The sequence below is a fragment of the Ooceraea biroi genome, chromosome 8 (genome assembly GCF_003672135.1).
Source record: "Ooceraea biroi isolate clonal line C1 chromosome 8, Obir_v5.4, whole genome shotgun sequence".
NCBI classification, from domain to species: domain Eukaryota; kingdom Metazoa; phylum Arthropoda; class Insecta; order Hymenoptera; family Formicidae; genus Ooceraea; species Ooceraea biroi.
The window spans coordinates 7,227,249-7,249,393 of NC_039513.1; the positions used below are offsets into that span (position 1 = coordinate 7,227,249).

At 38.8% G+C, this 22,145-nt stretch overlaps 4 protein-coding genes across 5 annotated transcripts in view; 2 read left to right on the forward strand and 2 right to left on the reverse strand.

Moving 5' to 3' along the window:
- The first annotated feature begins 149 nt into the window (after positions 1-149).
- LOC105287842 (40S ribosomal protein S6) lies at positions 150-2,450 on the forward strand. Its single transcript, XM_011353653.2, has 5 exons — positions 150-284; positions 667-871; positions 1,339-1,484; positions 1,843-2,043; positions 2,207-2,450. The coding sequence occupies exons 1-5, from the start codon at positions 279-281 to the stop codon at positions 2,399-2,401; spliced, it is 753 nt and encodes a 250-aa protein (XP_011351955.2). The 5' UTR covers positions 150-278; the 3' UTR covers positions 2,402-2,450.
- A 136-nt stretch (positions 2,451-2,586) lies between these two features.
- On the forward strand, positions 2,587-7,268 carry LOC105287840. Its single transcript, XM_026972062.1, has 3 exons — positions 2,587-4,979; positions 5,186-5,296; positions 5,374-7,268. Exons 1-3 carry the CDS (start codon positions 3,724-3,726, stop codon positions 7,229-7,231), a joined length of 3,225 nt encoding a protein of 1,074 aa, XP_026827863.1. The 5' UTR covers positions 2,587-3,723; the 3' UTR covers positions 7,232-7,268.
- A 107-nt stretch (positions 7,269-7,375) lies between these two features.
- Positions 7,376-14,811, reverse strand: LOC105287841 (hemocyte protein-glutamine gamma-glutamyltransferase). Its single transcript, XM_011353652.2, has 8 exons — positions 13,478-14,811; positions 11,609-12,083; positions 11,178-11,404; positions 10,445-11,046; positions 9,197-9,294; positions 8,684-8,974; positions 8,370-8,530; positions 7,376-8,142 (listed from the first exon to the last, which is right to left on the reverse strand). Exons 2-8 carry the CDS (start codon positions 12,081-12,083, stop codon positions 7,858-7,860), a joined length of 2,139 nt encoding a protein of 712 aa, XP_011351954.1. The 5' UTR covers positions 13,478-14,811; the 3' UTR covers positions 7,376-7,857.
- Positions 14,812-14,976: 165 nt separating this feature from the next.
- LOC105287839 (membrane-anchored lipid-binding protein LAM5) overlaps positions 14,977-22,145 on the reverse strand; it is a 45,649-nt gene continuing 38,480 nt past the window's right edge. Inside the window, exons 5-8 of one of the 2 annotated variants that reach the window (XM_011353646.3) lie at positions 21,838-21,979; positions 20,857-21,407; positions 20,249-20,513; positions 14,977-19,909 (exon numbers count right to left, since the gene is read on the reverse strand). In XM_011353646.3, coding sequence (XP_011351948.1) covers positions 19,793-19,909; positions 20,249-20,513; positions 20,857-21,407; positions 21,838-21,979 — 1,075 coding nt within the window. In that variant the 3' untranslated portion in view covers positions 14,977-19,792. The remainder of the gene's footprint in view (positions 19,910-20,248; positions 20,514-20,856; positions 21,408-21,837; positions 21,980-22,145) is intronic. The other variant, XM_011353647.3, reaches the window with a different exon arrangement.

A 22,145-nucleotide genomic window follows, 5' to 3' on the forward strand; every position in this document is an offset into this window, starting at 1 on the left:
TAAATCGGGTTGTTGACGAAATTATAAAATTGTGCGCTTTATTTTGCCAAGTTTGCAACATTTCGATTCCGAGAGTGCTTCTTGTTCGATGGTTATTTTGGTTCGATTCGAATTCCCGTCGCGCCTCCCATGGCGGACATCCGGTAAAACCACTGCGTGGCACTGCGTACACATGCGCAGGGAACTATTATTCGCGCTCGGGTGGCAGCACTGGAAGCACGCTTGGTATCGGATTCTTTCTCGTTTATATCTCGTGGCATGGTTCGAGCTCCGTCACGATGAAGGTAAGAATCCGCGAATAATTCGAGGATCTCGCGTTTCTCACTTAAAAGTCGAGCTTTTTTTAATACAATAAAGCATGCGTTGTAACGCGATATTCGTATATTCGTCGATATTGTACTTATTCACGTGTATTGCGCGTCGTAAGTAGCAGTTGCTTGTGATCAGGTAGTATCGGGTGAAGCAATGAGTCGTTCTATTTTACATTAATTCGGGAGCACAACAAATCCTTCGCTGCTCAGTGCGTTAACCATAAAATTAACACGTCACGTCAAAAAAATTTTTCTAATTATCAAGACAGGAAAATGAATCCTAACCTGACCTAACCTCTCATTCAGAAGCGGATACGTTGTATATACACTTATCTCATGCATTTAATTGTTACAGCTGAACGTGTCGTTTCCTGCTACAGGATGCCAGAAGCTCTTCGAGATCTCCGATGAGCACAAGCTCCGGATGTTCTATGAGAAACGTATGGGTGCCGAGGTAGAGGCCGACGCACTAGGGGACGAGTGGAAAGGCTATGTAGTCCGTATTTCCGGCGGTAATGACAAGCAAGGTTTTCCCATGAAGCAGGGTATCCTGACTAACGGTGAGTTGCTGATGTAAATTTAAAATTTTACGTGATACAAAGTACGGTCAAAGTCAGGCTGCGAAGTGCTTCTAGACACTTTCTATCCTTCTTCTCATTTGACAGAAGGAAAAGGATAGAAAGTGTCTAGAAGTGCTTCGCAGCGTGACTTTGACCGTACCCACAGTAATGCGATGTATTGTAAAATTATTCCTTAACCTTTCAGTAGTGGCGCGTGGTCTATGAGACTGCAATGATTTTTCTTTATATATAATATTACATTCTGACCTTGATGTTATGTATTATGCCTGAATATTTTGTTATATAATTATAAATATTATATATTTTATAATTGGAAATCTCAATATTATTTGAAATTATTTTTGGTAGCTATAAAGAACAAAAAAAATTCTTGCAATATTATATCCTATAATTAAGACTGACAACACTTTTATGTTTAATAGAACTATACTAATACTATCTTTCAGGCCGCGTGCGTTTGCTGTTGTCCAAGGGACATTCCTGCTACAGACCCAGACGCGACGGTGAGCGCAAGCGCAAGTCCGTTCGCGGTTGCATCGTAGACGCCAACTTGTCCGTGCTGTGTCTTGTGATAGTGAGAAAGGGAAAACAGGTAAATAAGCCAGTTGTAATAAATTAAGCTAGACAATGGAAGCCCCAGTGTGTTACTCAGACTGTATTCAAGATGACTCAATTTTCTTCGGATACTTTCACATACATGGGAGATAAAAGTCGTGTTTGATTTGGGAAACTGCCATGTTACCTGTGCTTTTTCTCAGTGTACAAACGGAACATTTTCATTTGTTAATGTAATTTATATGAATTGCAGAAATTTCATGCGTTTTGATTGTTAGATTTAATGTTAAACGTAAACTAAAATCTATTTTATGAATTATAAATTTTATAAATTATACTATTGGAGACAATGATAACTACAGGTAACTTAATATTGTAACGTGAACTCGCTATAGGAAATCCCAGGATTAACAGACATGAACGTGCCGCGTCGTCTGGGACCAAAAAGGGCGAGCAAGATTCGTAAGCTTTTCAATCTGACGAAGAAGGATGATGTGCGTCAGTTTGTAGTGAAACGACCTGTTCAGAAGGAAGGCAAGAAGGAACGATTGAAGGCACCCAAAATCCAGCGCCTCATCACTCCGATCGTTCTTCAGGTTTGTAATTTTTCTCAAAGTTTTTGTCAATAACGGTAATTATAAGGAGCGTGTAATTGACATAAATATATTCCAAGTTTCTCCTATTGTTCTCCATTATATCTTATTTTATTTATTGGAATTCTAAAAACATATCTTATTGAATATCCTCTCCATTTTACAGAGGAAGAGACACAGGTTGGCCTTGAAGAAGAAGCGTTGCCTGGCTCGCAAGGAGCAGGCGGCGGAATACGCGAAGTTGCTGGCACAGAGGCAGAAGGAAGCGAAGAACAGGCGCCAGGAGGAGATCAAGCGAAGGCGCAGCGCCTCCATGCGCGATTCCAAGTCGTCGAATCAGTCTGCGCCTTCCCAGAAATGAGTTGACTGTATTTACATTTACGTACAATTAATAAAAAGAATCTGAACTATCTGCAGACTCGTTACTCAAATCTCTCACGAGAACCTAATTTGCGTAACCAACTTGAATCTACCTGTCTCGTCACGTGGACAAAATTTATTATGTCTATTCTGTTGTAATTTATTTTAACCATTTTTTTACTTCACGCTTTATTTTTATAATTTTATTTCGTCGGTGCGATATCTCGAATTATATCTCTGTCTTGCTCTTTGCAAGGCGATTGGCTGATCTCGACAAAGGACGACACCTACATGGGACGGTTTCGAGTTCCAAGTCGCGGCATCGAGATCGAGTTCGATCCATCAAAACAAACGAGCGTCAGTCGAAAATTGGCGTTCTCTGAATTCGCCCGCGCTACCGCCAAATTCAGCCAAATTACGGGATCGTACATAACGCGGATACGAGTCGACTCTCGTTGTTTGTGAAGCATATCCATGCGGATCGCCGGTTTTCCGTGATCACGAGTCCCTTCGGGATAACGTGCATCCTTACGCGAGTGCCAACGTGCGGCCGGGAGCCGCGGATGAAAATCCTGCGCAGTTTTCGTGTTTACTAATATACGTTTAGGTATATCCCTCTCCGTAAGGTACATCTTTCTTTCGCTTGTTTTCTTTCCTTTCTCTCTAAAGAACTTATACGTATATCATGGAAATATTTCATGTTACGTTCGTAAGGGCCTTCGCAGACAAAATTCAGTAAGACGTAACGTAAGGGTTCGACCAATCGCGTTGCTCGAATCCTTACGTTACGGTTACGGACGGCCGAATCGAGCAACGCGATTGGTCGAATCCTTACGTTACGTCTTATGGAATTTTGTCTGTGGAGGCCTTAACCTCGTGTATATTACATTAATTTAATCGCTAAATAATCCAAAGGAGGGTTGAAGGCGATCTCGTTTCAACCGGAACAATTTAAAAAAAAAACATTAATTTAATTAGAGTTGAATTTAAATTGTCGGTACCTTAACCCTTAAGGTAATTCAATAAAATGCATTATTCTAAGAAATCTTCAAGTAAGTCATTAGTTTATTTAACGGTTCAGCTAATAAAGCTCCTTTTATTGTGTGAACACAAAATTCATATAAAATAAATTGCAGATAAAATATATTACCATTCTATGTCCTCTTATTTGTAATAAAATCACAGGTCTGAGAGAAGAAAGAAGGAAATTACAACGAAGTATACCACTGTAAATGTAAATACGACAAATTAAAAAAGGGTGAAGAGGACGAATCTAGCGATCCTTTCAACGGTGTTCATTAAGTCGCGATACAAGACGGAAGAATGTCGGCGAATAAAGAAGCGATCAAGCTTCCGGGGAGAAACAAGTCCGTGGATCTGACGAGGAAGAAACAATTACCCATGATAATTGCACCGGTCGCGAGTGAAACGCGCGTTCAATCACGCTTTGACAGCCACACGCTGTCGTCTCTGATGAAAAGGAAGGAACTCATTTACCTGAAGAAGTTATCATCAACGTCGACGTCATCGTCGATGAGGTGCACAAGAGATGCGCAGAAAAAAGCGGAAGCGAGCGTGGTTTCTAGCGGGCTAAGTGGAATCTGCAAGAAGCGGAACAGCGTCACTAAGCAGAGCAAGAGCATGCAGACGGTGAAGATGATTTTTCAGCGGGAAAAGGACCGGCGCGCGTCCGATACGCAAGATAACGCTCTAGCGAAAACGGTCTGCCAGCCGAAGCAACTTGTCGATCTTTTTTCGTCGATCCTTTTCCAGAACGATTTGATCATAAACGTCTCTCGCAGTCTGAAAAAGTGTGCCGTGAGTCAAACTAAAAATGTGGTGCCTCACGACGAACGAACGAACACGATTGTCCATCAACCTGAGAAGCGTGCGGAGAATTCGCGCGTTCCTTCCCAGGATGAGATTAAACTTGAAGAAAATTCACTCGTCCAGAGCAGTTCGGAGAGTACCTGGGACTGTTCTGAGAATCATTCAGTCGTAGACGTGACGCCCAAGATCCAATCGAACGAAGAGGAAGCTGCGAAGATGGACTCTAATTGCGAGATTCAGGTTGTCCATTGTGAATTGAGCTCCGGGGAACCTACAGAGAAGTCCGAGGAGGATCTTTTGTACGTGGATCGTGCCGAGATCGAGACCCGGGTGTATCGACGAAGTCGTCGGTCGACGAACGCAAATGTCGCGACCGCAAATCCACGCAAGTCCACGCGAAAAACTTGGATGATCAAGAAAGCTAATACTCAGAGGGAGCATGTCGATGGCGATCACGCGTACCGTGCTGATCCACGAGCTGCCACTAACTCAACTTCATTCAGAAGAAAGGCCGATAATTCACGAGAAAATACGAAATCACTTGACGACCAAATGACTCAGACGAAGAATAGTCTTCAGAAAAATTTCGTTCCCCTTTATCAGCGAGTTTGGAGACCACCTGGCATTAACAGAGCTTCTTCGACTGTGAAAAACACGTTTTCCACGCAATCGACATCGCAGAAGTCGTCCCGATCTGCCGGAAAATTCGTTTCGACGAGGAATAAACAGACATCGAATGAATGTATCGAGTAAGATATTTTCTCCTGGTCTTTATTCAAATTTTTGAATTTTAAGTTTCTTCCTACGTCATTTTTTAAGCTTCCATTTTCTCCATAAATTATCGAATCTCGCGTAAAAATATTTAAATTTAATTCAATTAATTTTCATATAAAAATTTTATTGAAAAGCAATAATGCTGCACGTGAGAATAATTTAAAAATATAATTTAATTTAGATGTGATAACGAATCCACGATGAAATTAATGTCCGCGAATCGATCCAAGATGTTGAAGGAGAACAGAGATCCTTGTGCGGATTGTATATCGAGAATCTGTAATCATTTCGTGTAAGAAATAGAATTTATCTTTTACAGGTTTTTAAACGTTCGAATAATGCATACGTATGATTATTTTATTGTTACAGGGAAACTAAACAGCAGCAAAAATGGCAGAGTGGGACGCTTTTACCGAAAAGAAGGCGATCCGCGAACAAAATGGTCTCACAGGCTTCAAATAAAAGTAACGACGTCGAACCATCGAGGTCGAACTCGAGATCACGTTACTGGCAAACGCGTGCGATCGCACCGGCCTTGAAGAATCGAAATGACACTGATCAATGCCGTACGGAAGCCACTCTGACCTATAATAAGAGAGCGAAACCTTCGGAGGTGATCCACGCATTAAAAGAGATCATCAATTGCGTAAACGGAGACGAGAACGCTGTGAGTGTCTCTAACAATGATGCCTTCCATCACGAAAATGGCGAACGCGAAATACTAAATGATACTTTTTCAAAACTGACACCGAATGACGAACGACCATATTTTACAAGCGATAACAACTTGGATAGAATCGCTCAGTCTGTAGATTTCAGTCTCGAATCTTCTTGGAAGTCGATTACCACACAGACGGAATCAAATTTTCCTTTGTCTTCCGAGCTCGGTGATGGAAAGAGATTCGATGAAAATTCGAAGAAAACCGTCAAGTCATTTCAAACGGTCGCAACGCAGGTGTCATTACGTTATGAGAAGAACGTCGTTGAAATTGGATGCAATACCGTATCGTGCGATATTATTCGCAGGGATGCAGAAATCTCTTGTGCTCTGATAGGCTCCGCAAACGTGGCAACGAACGGCGATCCAACCGTGACTGAAGATAAATTGACGTCAGAAAATATTGAGGTCGTTGACGATAAATCTTTCGACGAAAATCTTTGTACTGAAGAAGCTGAAGACACTGGAGAAGTATTAAATACAGAAATAAGTCCAAAATCAAGAGCTCACGTCAGTGTGGAGGAAGAAAATAATTTTATTAAAAAGACGGAGGAAATCGTGCGTAAAGAAGACACCGATAAGCAGGAATTCAAAGGATGCATCGACAAATACGATGCAGATTATGATACGGTAGAATTATCGTTCGGTACAATTACCGTTCCAAAATATTATCCACCATCATTATTTTACGACTTCGATGCATCTTCGTCGGAGGAAATCGCAGAGAGCATCGAAAACGACGCTAAATACGAAGAGGAGACAGCGAGATCGCCAAACTCGAAAATGTCGCATATACCGAGCGACGTTATCGCGGCTTTCGAGCTCGCGGCGGAACGCGCGCGCAATCTTTATAAAGCTATCATGATATACCAGGAAAACTTGATGTCGAGGGAGTGCGAAAGACAGAACGAGGAAACGACAGAAAATTATAAAACACTGTATCGTCCCACGGTCGATGAGGATCGCGTGAAGAAGTGTGCTCTTTTTCAAAGTGAAGCTGAAGACGAAATGAAGTCCGAATACGAGACCAAGTGCCACTTCGTGATGGTTAACGACGATTTTGACGGCTTGTCAACGTGTTCCTCCTCCAACCAGACGTGTTCTTCGACGTCTGATCAAATGTATAAACTCGGATGTATATCTGATCTGATGTATCAAGCTGACCATTCTGAAATCGAGAGTTTAAGAAAAGACAATGTTATTTTTTCACAAAGCGACACAGCGATAACGAAGTCCATTCTGAACGAAGGTTTCGATGTCGCGAACGTGAAATCGTTGATACTGGTGCCGCGCGTACAAGAGCACGCACTCGCGATGGTGAAATTCAACGATAACCGGGATGGCGAAAATTTTAAGCTGGAAGAGTCGGCCAGTATTTTAGCGTTTCCCATGATTGAAAGACCCTCGTTCATCTCGCGCGAAAATCTTTTTCCTTTTATCTGCTGCGTCCTGTGCACCATGATATTCTGGAGCTTGCAGTCCTCGTTTCGATGCAACCCTTCCGCGTAATTCTCCAGTACTTGGAATTGTATCCGATTCCCGCAGCCTCAGTATATTATTGCTCGTTCGTTTTATATATTGACTCTCGTTCGCGTTACATTTTCTTTCATTTTAATAAATATATTCTTCAGGTTATCCTGTGTTCTATCGCGATTAGATTTATTGTATTCATTTATTGGACATCCTTCATTATACAAAAATATAAATTTGCAAACGTAACAAGGTACATTGTAGAAAAGTTTCTTATAAAGTGTTTGAAATATCGTGAGTAATACTAAGGAGCGTTTATACGTACGAAAAAGCGATTAAACTATTTATTTCGATATGTTATTGTGTCTTGATGAACATTAATATTCCACCTTCAAAATGCTAATTTCTCATTTCATCACCGTTTTCGAGATGCCACCTCTCGCTATTATATTATTAATGTTACGAATAATAATATCTAAAAACTTGATCGATTATTTGTTGAGAGAGCAGAAATTCTCGCTTAAATTTAACATCTAGATAAACAGAGTTCGAATATTTTTTTTATATTAATACAATGATTCAACAATACACGTACTGTCGCATTTAGTGTAAGATTTGTTTCGAATTAAAAGATTAGAATAAAGCTCGATTGGTCATCCATCCGTTCACTCGGCCTCGAGGACATCGACGGTTGCACAACCGGTGATGTCGACCAACTCCTTCGAAGTGAACGTAGCGATTATTTTCTGCTCTCCCGGCTTCTGCGGCACGAGCTGATGTTCCACGTAAACGTCCTCCTCAGGCTCGACGTCCCTGAAGACGAGTGTCTTATTTCTAGAGAGACCGGGCCCTGCGTAATTAAACTCGCACTTAGTGAGAGTTCTCTTCAACGGGTTCTTAAAACTCAACGTGATGGTCGACGGTTGTCCGACAACTGGTTCACCTTCGATCTGTAATATAAAAGTGGATTGTAAATGAGAAATTTATAGATATGTTCATTTTTTTTTAAATTAAACTATAGATATTTTCATTTTTTTAAATTGTAGAAACTTCTAGATTCGCAAATTTATTTAGAAAACACGTGTAATGTAATGTAGTCTAATAATAAAGATATATTTTAAAAATTATATACAACTGTAGAAATATCTTACAAAAAAAAAAGTCTCATTAATCATACCTTGACATCGATACTCGGCTTTAAAACTTGAAAATCGTCCTCGTCCGCCCAGGTTTGTCGGGTTTCCTTGACCGTGGCGATACAGTACAGCTTCATGATGCAATACTCTACCAACTTGTCCAAGTAATCGTCTATCGTCACCGTGAGCCTTAATTGTTCGACTGTAATAAATTAAAAGGAAAATTACAATTCAAACATTAATTACACAATCATTCTCGTTTATCCACTTGCAATGTTGACGCAATCCTTCCACATCAATCGACTTTTGTCATGAATGTGCCAAGAAAATGCGCATAAAACGAGCTTCTCGTTACCGGCGTTCGGTCGAAGCACAAAATCGCCGGAGGCTCTCTTCACCAGGTGCGCCTTGACTCCGGTATAGTAAACGCTACCAGCGGACAGGATTGCTTGAATGGTGCGCGTCTCGGTGGATTTATTTTTGATAGTCACAGTCACGGAGAAGGGATCACCGATATTGACGCGTTCGAGCTCGATAAGATCGAACTCCACATCTTCTTTGCCTGGCGATGGAAGAGAGTAGAATCTCTTCGCCATCTCCGTGCTGCGCACCGCCCTGTAGAGGGTCAGTCGTTCGACCCCGGTACCTACAAATCAATCAAGATCAGTTAATTAACAAACGTGCTAATTTAGCCGCACCAATTTTTCGGAAGATAAAAGTTTTGCTTGTCAAGCCAAAATCTAATAAACTGCAAATAACTTGAATTTGTTTGAAGAAGAAAAATTTGCTACGATAGGTATTAAATATGGAATTTCGGAATGATATGACAAATATTGAAGATGAAGAACAAGCCGCTCGTATCATTTACCTTCCTTGGGCTTGTAGAGCAACGTTATGTCCTGCCTATCTTTGTCCCCATTGGGATCGAAGATCCACGGCGCCTTCGTCAGAATCATACGACCAATACTGTACAGAAAATACAGAAAATTAGCATACAGGGAATATACATATTTTATAACAAGAGTTTTTATTCCCTACTTTAAGATCAGTATGTTTTGTGTTGTGAGAAGACGATGAAAATGCATATTGAAATATTTCTTTAATATGGATTAATGAATTAACTAATGCCATGAAAAGAAAAACAGAAATAATGAGAACAATAATGAGAACAATATTGGATAATGTTCCAATTATAAGAAATTGCTATGACAAGATATGCATAAGAAATTATAACATTGTACGATAATAGATACTTTATTACATGGATAACGTTTATTGTTATAGCTAAATAATGAGTTAATCGTCGAATCTGTTATTAATGTTTAACACTTTGCGTTGGTTATAAATAACTCTGGAATGCTTTAGCGCTGTTGTAATTATGCAAATTACGAGTACACACGAGTACAGTACGTCATTCATGTTTTATTACGTTTTGGAAGACGCGTTGTAGTTGCAAGATGCAAATTCATAAAGCAAACAATATAAGGCTTGTGACTTTCCGTTTTCGTTATTAATACAATCGTTTCTACTCTCTGACTCGTTTTTATATATTTCACGCGTCAGTCTGTCATAGTTATTTTCGTACCAACGATTTTGTCCGTGCTATGAACGATTAACGAGTACATTATTGATGAATGAAATCATCATAAAAGAATATCGATGAAAGTTTTAAAAGTTATTCTATTTGCGGCAAGATTGGAATCCTTTAATTAATTAGATTTAATAGTTTAATACGCGGTAACTGATATTTTCGAGAATATTGATTAAATTAATTAATCTCAGATTATATAGATTTCACATTTTTTTATAACTCTTTTTATAATTCTGGATTTTGAGTGTAATGCACTTTTAACAGATATTAATAATAATAGATTTATATTGTCTGGCTTTCGCGGCCTTCGCTTTCCTCTCATCTTCTAAAAATCACGCATTTTTCTATACTTTTATATTTAAATATGTTATTTCTAACAAAATACAAAATATAAAATCAACATTTCAAAATCTTTAATATCTCGAATCTTCCCCTTCATCATTAGGAAATATGTGACAAAAATGTTATTCTCCAAAAATTACATAACTCGAAACATTTTTGATGTTACTAGCGCATATAACTCACTGATATTTGTTGCAGTCAATCTTCGAGTATCCCAACTCGCTCTCCGGATCTTCCTTCCATCTCATCAGATCCGCGTTCACAGACGCTACCATGAAGGTCACATCGTAGTTGTAACCGACAGCGCCCTGTTTGATGGCCTCCACCGAGGCCGGTCCGCATTGATAGAAGCTGTCTGATCTTTCCTGAGGGGTGGCATCGATGGCCTGCCACCCTCCGTAACCCTTGGGGAGATCCGGTCTCGCCATCCATACGTCGTTCCATACATGGTAGTTCCAGATAGAGTCCTCACCCTCAGGGTTGTTCGGATCATATTCGAGTTCTTCGTTATTCATGTCGTAGTAACGATCCACAGACAGCGAGGCATTGGCATCATGAGCCGACACCAGATTTGATACCACTCTCGAGGGAATCCCCAGGGCACGACATACCGTGGTAACGACACCGGCGAAGACCCAACACTGACCATACTTGACTTCTCTACCAGTCTCCCAAAATTGTTCCAGTATGGGCACACTTCCGGTCCAGGCGGCCGGCGCGGTACCATCGCCGTATTCGCCATCCCAGCGACCAGTTATTACACCCTTATCATCGTTAGAATTTATCTAAAGACAAAAAATAAAGGAAGAATTGTAAGAGAGATGTAAAAATATATTCAAATAAATCTTGATCGAGATATAAAAATGATTTCGAGGAAGAGCGAGAAAAGGGATAAAAATACAGTAAAGAAGCTTACGATTCTCGAGATTACCCGAGCCATCCTGACCGGGTCACCTCTGGAAATCGCTTTGATGCCGGATCTCTCGAGCAACAATTGGCAAGCCGGTAACACACACGAATCAAACTGCCCAAAAACCCATTCTCTGCCACGGGAACTACCCCACGGACCCACCCATATCTTCCCGACGTCATTGAGGATGTACTCGTCGAGCAGTTGCTCGTCCTCCATGTACACCAAGTCCTCTATATCGTGTTTAACATAATTAAATTTCTCTAATCATAATTACTTAAAAGTGACGTAATTTTCATAATATTTTATAGTGATCCTTTGTAACAAAAGGATTTACGGAGACGCGTCTATATTTATATATGAAGGAGAATACATTGATAATGTCATCAAAATATGCTATTTTAGACTCGTTTCTGATCGCTTTCAAGCTGGCTTACCTTTCACCCATGGATTAAAGAGCAGATAGATATCCTTGTCGTAACTGTAAGTGTTTGGTGCCTTCTTTCTGCCGAAGGTATTAGTCTCCACGTTCAACTGCCACACTCCGACAGGACTGTCGATTGGGCTCCTAACTTCAACGGAGAGATCTGTTCCGTGTACACCGATCATTCGAACACCCCAAGCTTCCAGATCAGTTAGATAAGCCTCCCTGTTGGTTACGGTATTCACCCCTCTGGTGCCTCTCAGCACATTCGGATTCGGACCGAAGCTAAAGAGCAACCGGACGATATCAGACGCATCCACGTACTCGCGATTGAATCTCAGAGCCATGTTAAAAGGCTGTCCACGTCGGAGAATGGGAATCGCCGGGTCCTGATGGACCATCTCAAAATTGAAGGTATGATGAGCTTCGGCATTCTCCTTTTCGTATAGATACACCGACTCCACCACCAGCGGCTCTTCAGACGACATCTGGGGAAATTGGGGTGGAATAAATAATTAAATCTTCTTTTTAAAAAGAACCATTCAACAAGAGATTAATTTTTTGATGAAGTGCAGACGCTATTTTGATTTTTTTTTAGTAAGAAGAATTATAAATTTAATTACATAAATTCTTCGTAAAAAGATCGTTGAGGAAAACTGTCTTCTTTCTCTAATTTAATTTAATTGGACAAATTTAATTAACAATAATATTGTAATTGAGTTAATTCAGTACTACATTTCTTACACACATACACACACACACACACAAATATAAAAAGAGATATATGATAAGAAATAAATTACTGAAAAGATACGTGACTTTTCAAAAATTGATAGCCATCCTACAGGCTTCATACGAAACGAAGTATGACCCGGTAGAGTAATTGTGCAACCTTATTCCGACATTGCTATAGCGGGGTTTCACCTTATTCCGACATTGCTATAGCGGGAATACCAAGATACGGTCTCGGATCACATGAATGGTCAGTATCTGTCTTTGATTCACACGCAGCTGTTGCGTAAAAGTCCGAGAAAAACTGCAGGCGCGTAATCCCCCTGGCAATTCGTATAGTCGCGTCCCATAAAGAACGACTGACACCGATCACGATCTCCATCGCTGACTCACAGGTGGAATGTGGAGTTCCATCTGTGACGTGACACATTATCCGGCCAAAAAATTTTCTCTCTCTTTCTTTCGTACTATATTATAGCACCAGTTGTGTAAAAATCAAACCGATATTCCGGAATAATCCTCATTTGAATATTACGTAAGAAACATGACCTTTCTTCGTATCACTCTAAAGGCGAGTCGTGCGATGCTATAATCAATTAACGCGTTTCTTTTTGATATTGATATTGATTTTTAATAAACAAGTTCTATGTTACATGCAATAATTTACACTGCTATAAATTATCAAAATAGATTCTAAGAATAAACATGCCAGGGTTCAAAGGCAAACACAAATGCGAGTGATTCTCAGGAAACAGAAATCATATGCGCGTAACATAACCGATTAATTTTTTTACATCTTCGAATAAATTAAAACTATAAATAAAACTATAAATAAAATAGAATTCTAGAAGAAGATGTAGGTTTTCACATTAAATAATTTTATCAAGCAACATTGATGAAAATTTCTATAAATCTACACACATTTTGTAACTATATTCTTTATCCTGTAAAATTTCATTAAACTATATACTTTATATTATCACCTTATAAAGCTGTATAATGTTATTATAGCACGCACACACACAGACACAAAATATATGTTACATATATTTTACTAATTTTATCGCTATAAAATCATAAAACTTCTCTTTTTATTAATAGATCTCAAATAATTCTTATTATGTAAAAAAAATGGAACACAGAGACTAACCTTGTGCTGATTTATAAAATATCAGCGCCAGCGAAGAGATCATAAAATGAAACAACTACAAGTGACAACCGATTTATGATCAACTTACACACCGCAGACGCACTGACGTCCGCAAACGCGCCCTGCCTCTTATATGAGCTACAGCTTCCTATGAAGTAACCGCAGAATCCCCACTACGCGCTATAATCATTTGCAGCTTCTAGATCTCGGCGTAAATGCAGAGTTGATGTGAACCAAAGCGTATAATCATGCGTAATCCTAAGAAAAAAAAACATCGGCTTATTTATTACTCTGTTTCATTATCTGCCAAGTTATCGCTAAAGATGAAATACTTACTGGATCACGTAAAAACGGATTTCGATAATTTCTACTTTTTTTTAATGGGAACACTTTATTTATGGCAGAATGAAATATCCGCTTTTTCCACATCTTTGTCACAAACAAACCTTATACAGCAAAAAACATTTTATATCTGTGTGCAAAACGTTCCTCGTTAAAATTTTTATGTTGAAAACGCAACATATTCAAATTTGAAAAAAATCGGAGTGTTCCACTTGGGTAGGTTTACTTGTCAGTAACACAAAAGTTGGGATTGTCATTTTCCAATAGCTTCTTGATAATTTAATTTTCCCATTATCCTAGGTTTTTTGTAAAGAGTTTCCATTTTGATCCATTTTGTTTAGAATCGAAATAAAATATATCAAAAGAGTATTGCTATAGTTAAGTAAAAATTATTACACTATTTACACTTGTTTCCTAATAGACGAAAGAATTAGTAGAATACAACATTATTTATTCAGGGAGAAGTTTCTAATTGGAAGGCCATTATCTTATCGACCTGCATAGTAATTAACTCGATAAACCGCAGACTCGTGGGTGGTTGGTGGACGTTGCGGTCAATTTACCGATTACTGGATAGCATTGGCAAATGCCTGCGTAGAAGGAAACGGAGGAGAATGTGCGTAAGGTAAACTGTTTATACAACGGCTTGATATTTTGACAAATTTATTTGCGTTCTGTGTATCGAACTACACAAATTACGTAGTAAATTATTGGTCTGTAGTTTTTGGATTCCCTCTCGCCACGCAACTCTTCGCGTGCGCGCAACAACTACGAGATCCGATAAAATTGTGGGCACAAATCTCTTCTTCTTTTTCTTCTTCTTCTTCTCTCTTTAATCGCACCAACTTATCGTTAACAAGTATTTCTTTCAATTGTGCTTCGAATATCGCATTAAAATTGAAATTCATTTTACATATAGCAATTTGAAATCTTTAAACAAATTTAAAAGAGATTGTAATTTTTACAATCAGTTTACAAACATTTTTATCTTATCTTTTTCTTTCATTTTCTGTTACAAAATAAAATATATATTTACATCAAATATATAAAATATACTATACTTATTTATATTTTTTAACATGTTAATTGTTTTATATAAAACATAAAACAATATTTTATATTTTAGCTGGCTATTATTGGATAAACAAAACTGAAAACTTTCAACATTTTTATTTCATTTTACAATTTAATTTGCCGAGTAAGACCTTTAATCGCGTTTAACGCGATATACGAAGCGCGCTCATCCAACATTAATTTCACAGTACATATATACTCGTGTACCCTTAAATAAACGGACCATGTGTATTGAGCACCCATCTAAAATGTCTAAAAACATTACGGTAAGGCAAGTAGCAGTCGTACGTAAATAAGAACGAGGAATGAGTACTATCGACTACAAATTGTACAATTAAACTAACGCAACATTCGGGTAATTTCCGGATCGGGGATCATGTATGTTTCATATTTTTCTCATAAAAATCATCATCCCTTACGGTTCCCCTCAGTCTCTATGAATTGCGTTATTCATGAGAAAACTCTGCCCATCTTACCATCGATAATATCGATCATTAAATTGTGATCTACAAAATCTACAAAAAATTGACAAAATTGTGAATAAAAAAGAAACGAAGATCTCTAAAATCACAAGTCGCAAAACTAGATCAACAAATATTAGTTTTACGATATTAAATATCTTAAAACCAAACTTTAATTTCGAAAAATTGATATTATCATCTAATAAAATACATTTTCTATAAATTTTTTTGTTATTTTATATTTAACTCTCTTTAACTCTTTTTAATATTTTAATCACTTTTTCAACTAAAACTACATTAATTTTTGTTAGCAAAAAATTATTCGTCTTACTTGATGTGAATCGCGTGTGGATTTTGCCGAAAATACTATTTCTTGCAAATAATCACAAATCATTGATCGGTACTTCGGTGAATAATTTCATTCCGTTGTGCAAACAATTCTTAATTTGATTCGACGTAACGTTTTTCTAGTTACCAGATTTTCTTAAACATCGACTCCCTAATGTGACGGAAAAGCTGTACGAGCGCACGATAATCGACAAGAGCAAGAATGTCTTCATTAAGGAATTTTCACCCAATTTCTACCAAATTTGGCACAAAACTTGGCTGTTGCATTTATTGGCTGCATTTGTCGCGAGTGTCTCGACACTATTTCAGAATTTCTCTCAAAACCGATCGCCATTAATTTCCAGCATGAGATTGCGCCAGCAAATTCAATCTCCGTCACGTAAAGAAAAGTTGATTAAGTCACAAACATTTGATTATTAAAATAATGATCTTTAAACTTACTCTTTTTGACTTTCCTCTCTTTCATTAAAAATCACACTAGATTTTCTTTTTTAATATAATATTCCAAAATATATTTCTATATCATAAAATGATCTCTGCTAGAATTTAATCTCCTCATGATACCGCAAATTCTGCAGAAATTTGATAAATAATAATTGATAAAAAGAACTGACGAACTTTTACCTTCGAAAATTGAAAACTTAATGTTTAATTAAAAAGATTGAGATTTCAATTCCGTGGTATTTATTCGCCATCGAGTATTCTTAATGTTTTCTCTCTTACAAGTAAGAGATAATTTATCAATTTTTGCTGATTTGCGTTATACATTGGAAATGTTTTATTAATTTCATTAGATTTTATCATCCGGAGAATCAAATGAATTCCCGAACAAGACGATTCTGAAAATTGATTTCCACCGCAATCTCTCCGCGTATTGTCCAAGTACACGATATTGATCGAAGGATCGTTTGTAGATTCCAAAGATTCATTTCATTCGATAACGACAATCGTTTGACATTCTTCGTACAATAGATCAGACAAAATCTTGCTTCAGATTTCAGCGATGTAGTGATTCGCAAGTCTGCTTTTCGTGCACGTGCTCGCGTTTTCTAGCGCGTCTCAGAACACTTCCGTCTCTTAACGAGTCATTAGCAGCGACATACGCCGGGTCATGCGTCTACTTCTACGGCCAGATCGCTTCGCGTCGTGTATATAATATAATACCGCTTATTCTGTTGCATGTTTCCATGATTTACCGAGAAAAACCGACGCGAAATAAATAAGTTTTAACTCGATCGTATGTACGTTCATAGCTCGCCTTGTTTCTCGCTTGCACAATAATGCCATAATGTCATAAATGTTGCAACGCGTTCAATCAATCGATAATAGAAACGTAACAATATTGGTAATATCCAATAAAAGTGATCAAAACTTAAAGTAATGCCGCAATACGATTTGTATATCCCACCAGTACAACTAATTAAACGATATACCAACGTAGAAAAAAACAACATTTAAGGGAATTTTCTCTCTCTCTTTCTTTCTCTCTCTCCTTCTTTTCCCCTCTTCGCATCTTTTTATAAATATAGCTAATTAATGTAACAGCACTTCTCTTAGATCCCATATTGAGCTCGAGGGAGAATGATCGCGTTCATCGATTGCTCGTTTCCTCACGTGTAGGAAAACCCATAAATGTTCCCTTTACTGCCTTCCATGTCATATATTGCATAAATCGTGTTTTTTTTCTTTTTTTAGAGGTAACATTTTCTTTTCTTCCCTTTTATGAAAACAAAGATTCGCGCAGCAAAGGGGTAAACGCGATCATACCTCTGCGAGCGTGCATCCACGACCCTATTATCACAGTCAACCTCCACCTTTCTCTCATCTCCTATATTATAACCGCAAATATAATAACGCCTCTTTTTTTTATTCTTGTTCTTCGAACATTCCTCGTTCCGCCGGAAAGTGCAACGATCTCGGAATTTGTTCGAGCAAATAAAATATTTCGCGAGCACTTTCACGCGCGCCTGCCTTTGTCTCGAAAGTAAGCGAGCTTTTAAGGCGATCTTCTTTATCAGTTTTTATAATTTATAAAATACATTTCTCTCAACGTAAAAAGAAATTATTTTAAAATTATAATATATTCTCTTCTCCTAAGCTGTATAAATGAAACTTTTGAATAAAATTGGCAAATTATAGAAAGATTCATTCATGATAGTGTTTTTAAATCTTTAATAATTTTCCAAACATTATCAAGTTGTTTTCGAGACAGACAAGTGGCGTGATCGCCTTGAATCGAGAAATTACGCGCCGTCGTCGTATTTCCAGAAACAAACGAGAGAGTAGTAGGAACAGTCGCGTACAAGAGAACGCGAATTCTTTCGTATGTTCAGGTCTATCCGAGCTACATAGTTTAACTCTTTCAGTACCGAGTTTGATATAGGGACCTCGCCGTCGTCTGCTTATTAATTTGGTTCACTTTTACAGCAGACATTCGCCAATATCGTCTAACACTTAACTCGTTAAGTTAAGTAAATATCTTTCGCGCGCGTCGCAGGATACAAATATGCAAATGCTAATATTTAGGCGTCTTCGTTTATTTTTTTCTTCTAATTTAAATGTATCTAAAAATCTCTTCAATTTATCTACAATTTAATTTGACGCTATAATCTGAGAAAAACCTAGAGAAATTATACGCTATATAGAATACAATTAATGACGCTATAAAAATGAAAATTTATATACAAATTGTAATGTTAAAATGATGCAAAAATCAATAATCAATGAAATTAAATAAATTATCGCTTTGAGAACAAACAATGTCGAATAAATTTAAAACATTACAAAACTAAACATGGAAATCTAAAGGATAGATTTTTACATTTCGCCTACGAATCTTCGATTTTTTAAAAAAAGTCGCATCATCTTTCTCCCTTCGATCGCTTTAATATTTACATTCGTAGTTTAGTCGTCTTTAACACGGACCACTGCAAATACAGATATCGCCTCCACCAATAGCGTACTTTCCTTCAGCGTGGTCGAACGGTAGCAAAGGAAAAAAATATTAAAAAAACATATTTTACCGAGGTTCCCAAAAATCGATATCGCGGAAGAAGAAAGGTATAGATAATATTCGTATTAAACTTGTTACTCGTTATTAAATGCAGGTTTAAGGCAGGTACTGAAAGAGCTAATGGCGGATAAGGAAAGCGAACGTCTCTATTGTGTCGATCGCGATACTCATCGTCTTTGAGGTAACGTCGCTCGGCGCGCGTAACGCGCGTTCTATCGAGATAAGATTACCAATTATGATGTTATATATATAAATATACAAATGTATATATATTTATATATATATAACAACGTCTCGATCTTTTGGTATATAGCAGCGGTGAGATAGAATAGTGCCCGACTAGCTCGCGCGAGATACATAATTAACGGACAAGTAGTCGCGAAATACGCACTGTTAATCTATATATCTGTATGTATAGATATCTTTATATGCTATATACATATATAATTTTGTTCATTTGCTTCCTTTGTCGTACCCCCAGAGCTTAGGTACACACGTGACTAGTTTGAAACAAAGAAAAAAAAGGGGGGGAAAGAGAGCGGAAACCTCGTAGCTCAAGATCCTCGCGCACGCATCCTCGTTGCTCCTCGTGTTGGAAGTACATTTACGTATACGTATGTGTGTATGCGTGTATTTGTGTAGGTGTGTGTGTGTGTGCACCAAAGTAGCGCCCGTAATCTGCAGGCGCTTAATCTTAACTCGGCTGTTTGCGCGGACGCTCGAGATTTCGCTCAAAATGCTAGTGCTCGGGGTTCGTCTCCAGGCTTCTCGTTTTACGAGACGACTGCCTCCTTCTCCTCCTCTCGCTCTCTTTCTCACTCTGTAAACTCCCCTTGGAACTCCCATGACACGTTCCAGGTGCTACGACGATAATCAACGCCTATTAGCGAGAGAATCTCGCGGAGGATCGCCCTCGCGGTCGCCGATAAACAGCGCGGCGATGACGAAGATAATGATGACGAAGGCAATGCCATCGTTCGTTCACGAAGTGACACCGCGCGCGCCGACGAGGTAACGGGACCCCGTGCTATTTTCTGGCTTAATTGAATTGATGCTTCGTCGCGTCGTCGTTGGGGGCTAACTCGGCGCGTCTTCCGGTTCCACCACGCCGCCGCCGGCGGTCGGCCCCGTCTCGCTACCACCCTGGCTCATCGTAACGAACTGCTGCGATAGTATCTGAAGACTCTGCCGCACCTGCAAGCACGGGTATTCCTTCAATGTTGGAGCAAACGTGAGCACAGTTAATCACTTAGATTACTCAATTGTATCCCGTCATCGACCGCACCTGGCTCGATTATCTTTGATTCTCAAGCATCACGAAACTATAAAATTAGAACATCTGGCATACTTTAGAAAATTAGATAATCTGATAACGCGAGCAATTTATGTTGATTAATTTACGATTTATAAGTTGTAAAAATAATTCATGTAAATTGACGTGTCCTGTAATAATTTTGTGAAAAAGCTAAAAGTAAAATGAAATTTTTGCTAAAAAACAATATGAAATGTTTAAAATTGAATTGGACATCTTACCTTCACTATTTGATCCAGGTTCGTATTAAGATAATGCAATAGCCGATCTTGCGTCAAGCGTTCCGGCGAGACGAGGGGGTGGTTGAGGTAAGCGGTATGTAGCCTGTCGATACGCATCATCATTAGAGCTGCCGACACGTAAAGAAGTGCCAAGAAAACCACCAATATCACTATCAGGCTAGGCTTCAATCTGCTGGCAAATAGAGATCCCAACTTGCTAGATCTGCTCGATGTTAGCGGCTTCGCTAATACTGCTGTCTCCAGCCTGAGGAAAATCAAGAGAAAAACGGCAAGAATATTAAGAGCGGAATTATTTATTCATGATACAACATAACAAATTTCATTATCTATTAATATGATTCAGATTCAGTTATGTAAACTAATAATTTTAATTAATTTATAAAAAGAAATGCCCGCGACGTAATTACGTAAATTTCATTATGACTTCATGACTGAAGCAGGGAAAATTTCATGTCTCACGCTTCTCGTTATTATCTGGTTATCATTATTTGATCTTTATCTGTTCCATTTATCTCTTTATCTCTTGCATCTAATCTCGCTGAATTAACTTCATTATCTCTTTTATTTATGCGAGAGGAGACACTCACCTGGCCGGTGTTAAGCTCGGCCTGCTAAGAGCCACGGGCGCGCCGTCGGTGTCAGTGCAGGCGATCGGCGAGGCCACCGTGAGATCAGTGCCACTCTCGGACATGCTTGACTCGTCTTCCTCGGCGTTCACCTCGGAGTCGTCGACCAGCAGCGCGTCCGGGAGTTTAGCGTCGCTGTCGAGCGCAGGCAAGGCGTCGCCGTCGCCGTCGACCTCCGTCGTTTGCGGCTCCATCGCCGCGTCCCAGACTTGCTTCATCAGCTTGTAGGTCGAGTCGCGCGACAACAGTGAACAGAATACGTGGCGCTCCTCCTCAGTGGCCACCGCTACCGCGTTCGGTATTATACGCGCCGTCTTCTCCTTGCTGATCTTCAGCACCGACACCGTCGGTATCAACAGCTTCGTCACGTAGCCGAACACGTTGCTGTAGAAGGCGAAGTAGTTGGGCGTGATGTACAAGTGACCCTGCAGCAGGATGTCGCCCACCAATGCGCAGCTGTAGTAGTTAAGCACACGCTCGTCCTCGGCGACCTGATATCGAAGTACCGAAGACTATGCATTAGGTCGGTACTGCTCTTCCGCTTTCACAGCGGAACGCTTGTGACTTTTTTTCGATAGAATTTTGTTTTGCATTATTCGTTGGTTAATTTAAAAATTGTCGCTATAGACGGTAATCCATTTCTTAAAGCACTAATATTTATTTATTATTATATATTGGGTTGAGTGGACAGTCCATGCAAATTCCCTTTGCAAACTTCAAACGCAATTAATATTAAAAGTTCTGCGTTTAAATTTCCTGTCAAACAAATTCGCATGGATGATCTTTGAATAATGCAAAACTTTGTATCGAAGAGGTATGATTTAAATGACTAGCATGAAATGGCAACTCTCCTCTATAAGATTTTGAATCATTAGAAAATTCTATTTATCGTTTGCTTTGTCCGACAGCATGCATCACATAAAATGGAAATCTTTGTTCTACCTGACTGAAATGCCTGTGGAATTTCTTCTGTCTTGCACTACTAGGCGACGACCTCGACGAGGATCTGCTAACCTTTGCTGGAGTCTGTGCACCGCCAGCTGCCATCGATGGTGTACTCCTGCTTAGCGGCTTCGAAAGGTGACTGAAAAAAGGAGAAAAAAAATATAAAATTTTTCTATATCCAATACTAACGACTCTCTGGAAATATACATATTTATCCTTTAGCCTTTACACATATTTATCACCGTAAATGTATCGTTTATAATTTATATTGTTTATATTTATTGGATCATTTACACAGACGTCAA

Bases quoted from the DNA above. Each gene is read 5' to 3' on its own strand.
- LOC105287842 (XM_011353653.2), top strand. The intron at 1,485-1,842 runs GTAAATAAGCCA...AACTCGCTATAG, and splicing joins TAGTGAGAAAGGGAAAACAG to GAAATCCCAGGATTAACAGA. The intron at 2,044-2,206 runs GTTTGTAATTTT...TCCATTTTACAG, and splicing joins TCACTCCGATCGTTCTTCAG to AGGAAGAGACACAGGTTGGC.
- LOC105287840 (XM_026972062.1), top strand. From the start codon at position 3,724: ATGTCGGCGAATAAAGAAGCGATCAAGCTTCCGGGGAGAAACAAGTCC. The intron at 4,980-5,185 runs GTAAGATATTTT...AATTTAATTTAG, and splicing joins ACATCGAATGAATGTATCGA to ATGTGATAACGAATCCACGA. The intron at 5,297-5,373 runs GTAAGAAATAGA...TTATTGTTACAG, and splicing joins AGAATCTGTAATCATTTCGT to GGAAACTAAACAGCAGCAAA.
- LOC105287841 (XM_011353652.2), bottom strand. From the start codon at position 12,083: ATGTCGTCTGAAGAGCCGCTGGTGGTGGAGTCGGTGTATCTATACGAA. The intron at 9,295-10,444 runs GTGAGTTATATG...TTTTCTGTACAG, and splicing joins ATTGACTGCAACAAATATCA to TATTGGTCGTATGATTCTGA. The intron at 8,975-9,196 runs GTAAATGATACG...ATTGATTTGTAG, and splicing joins GCTCTACAAGCCCAAGGAAG to GTACCGGGGTCGAACGACTG.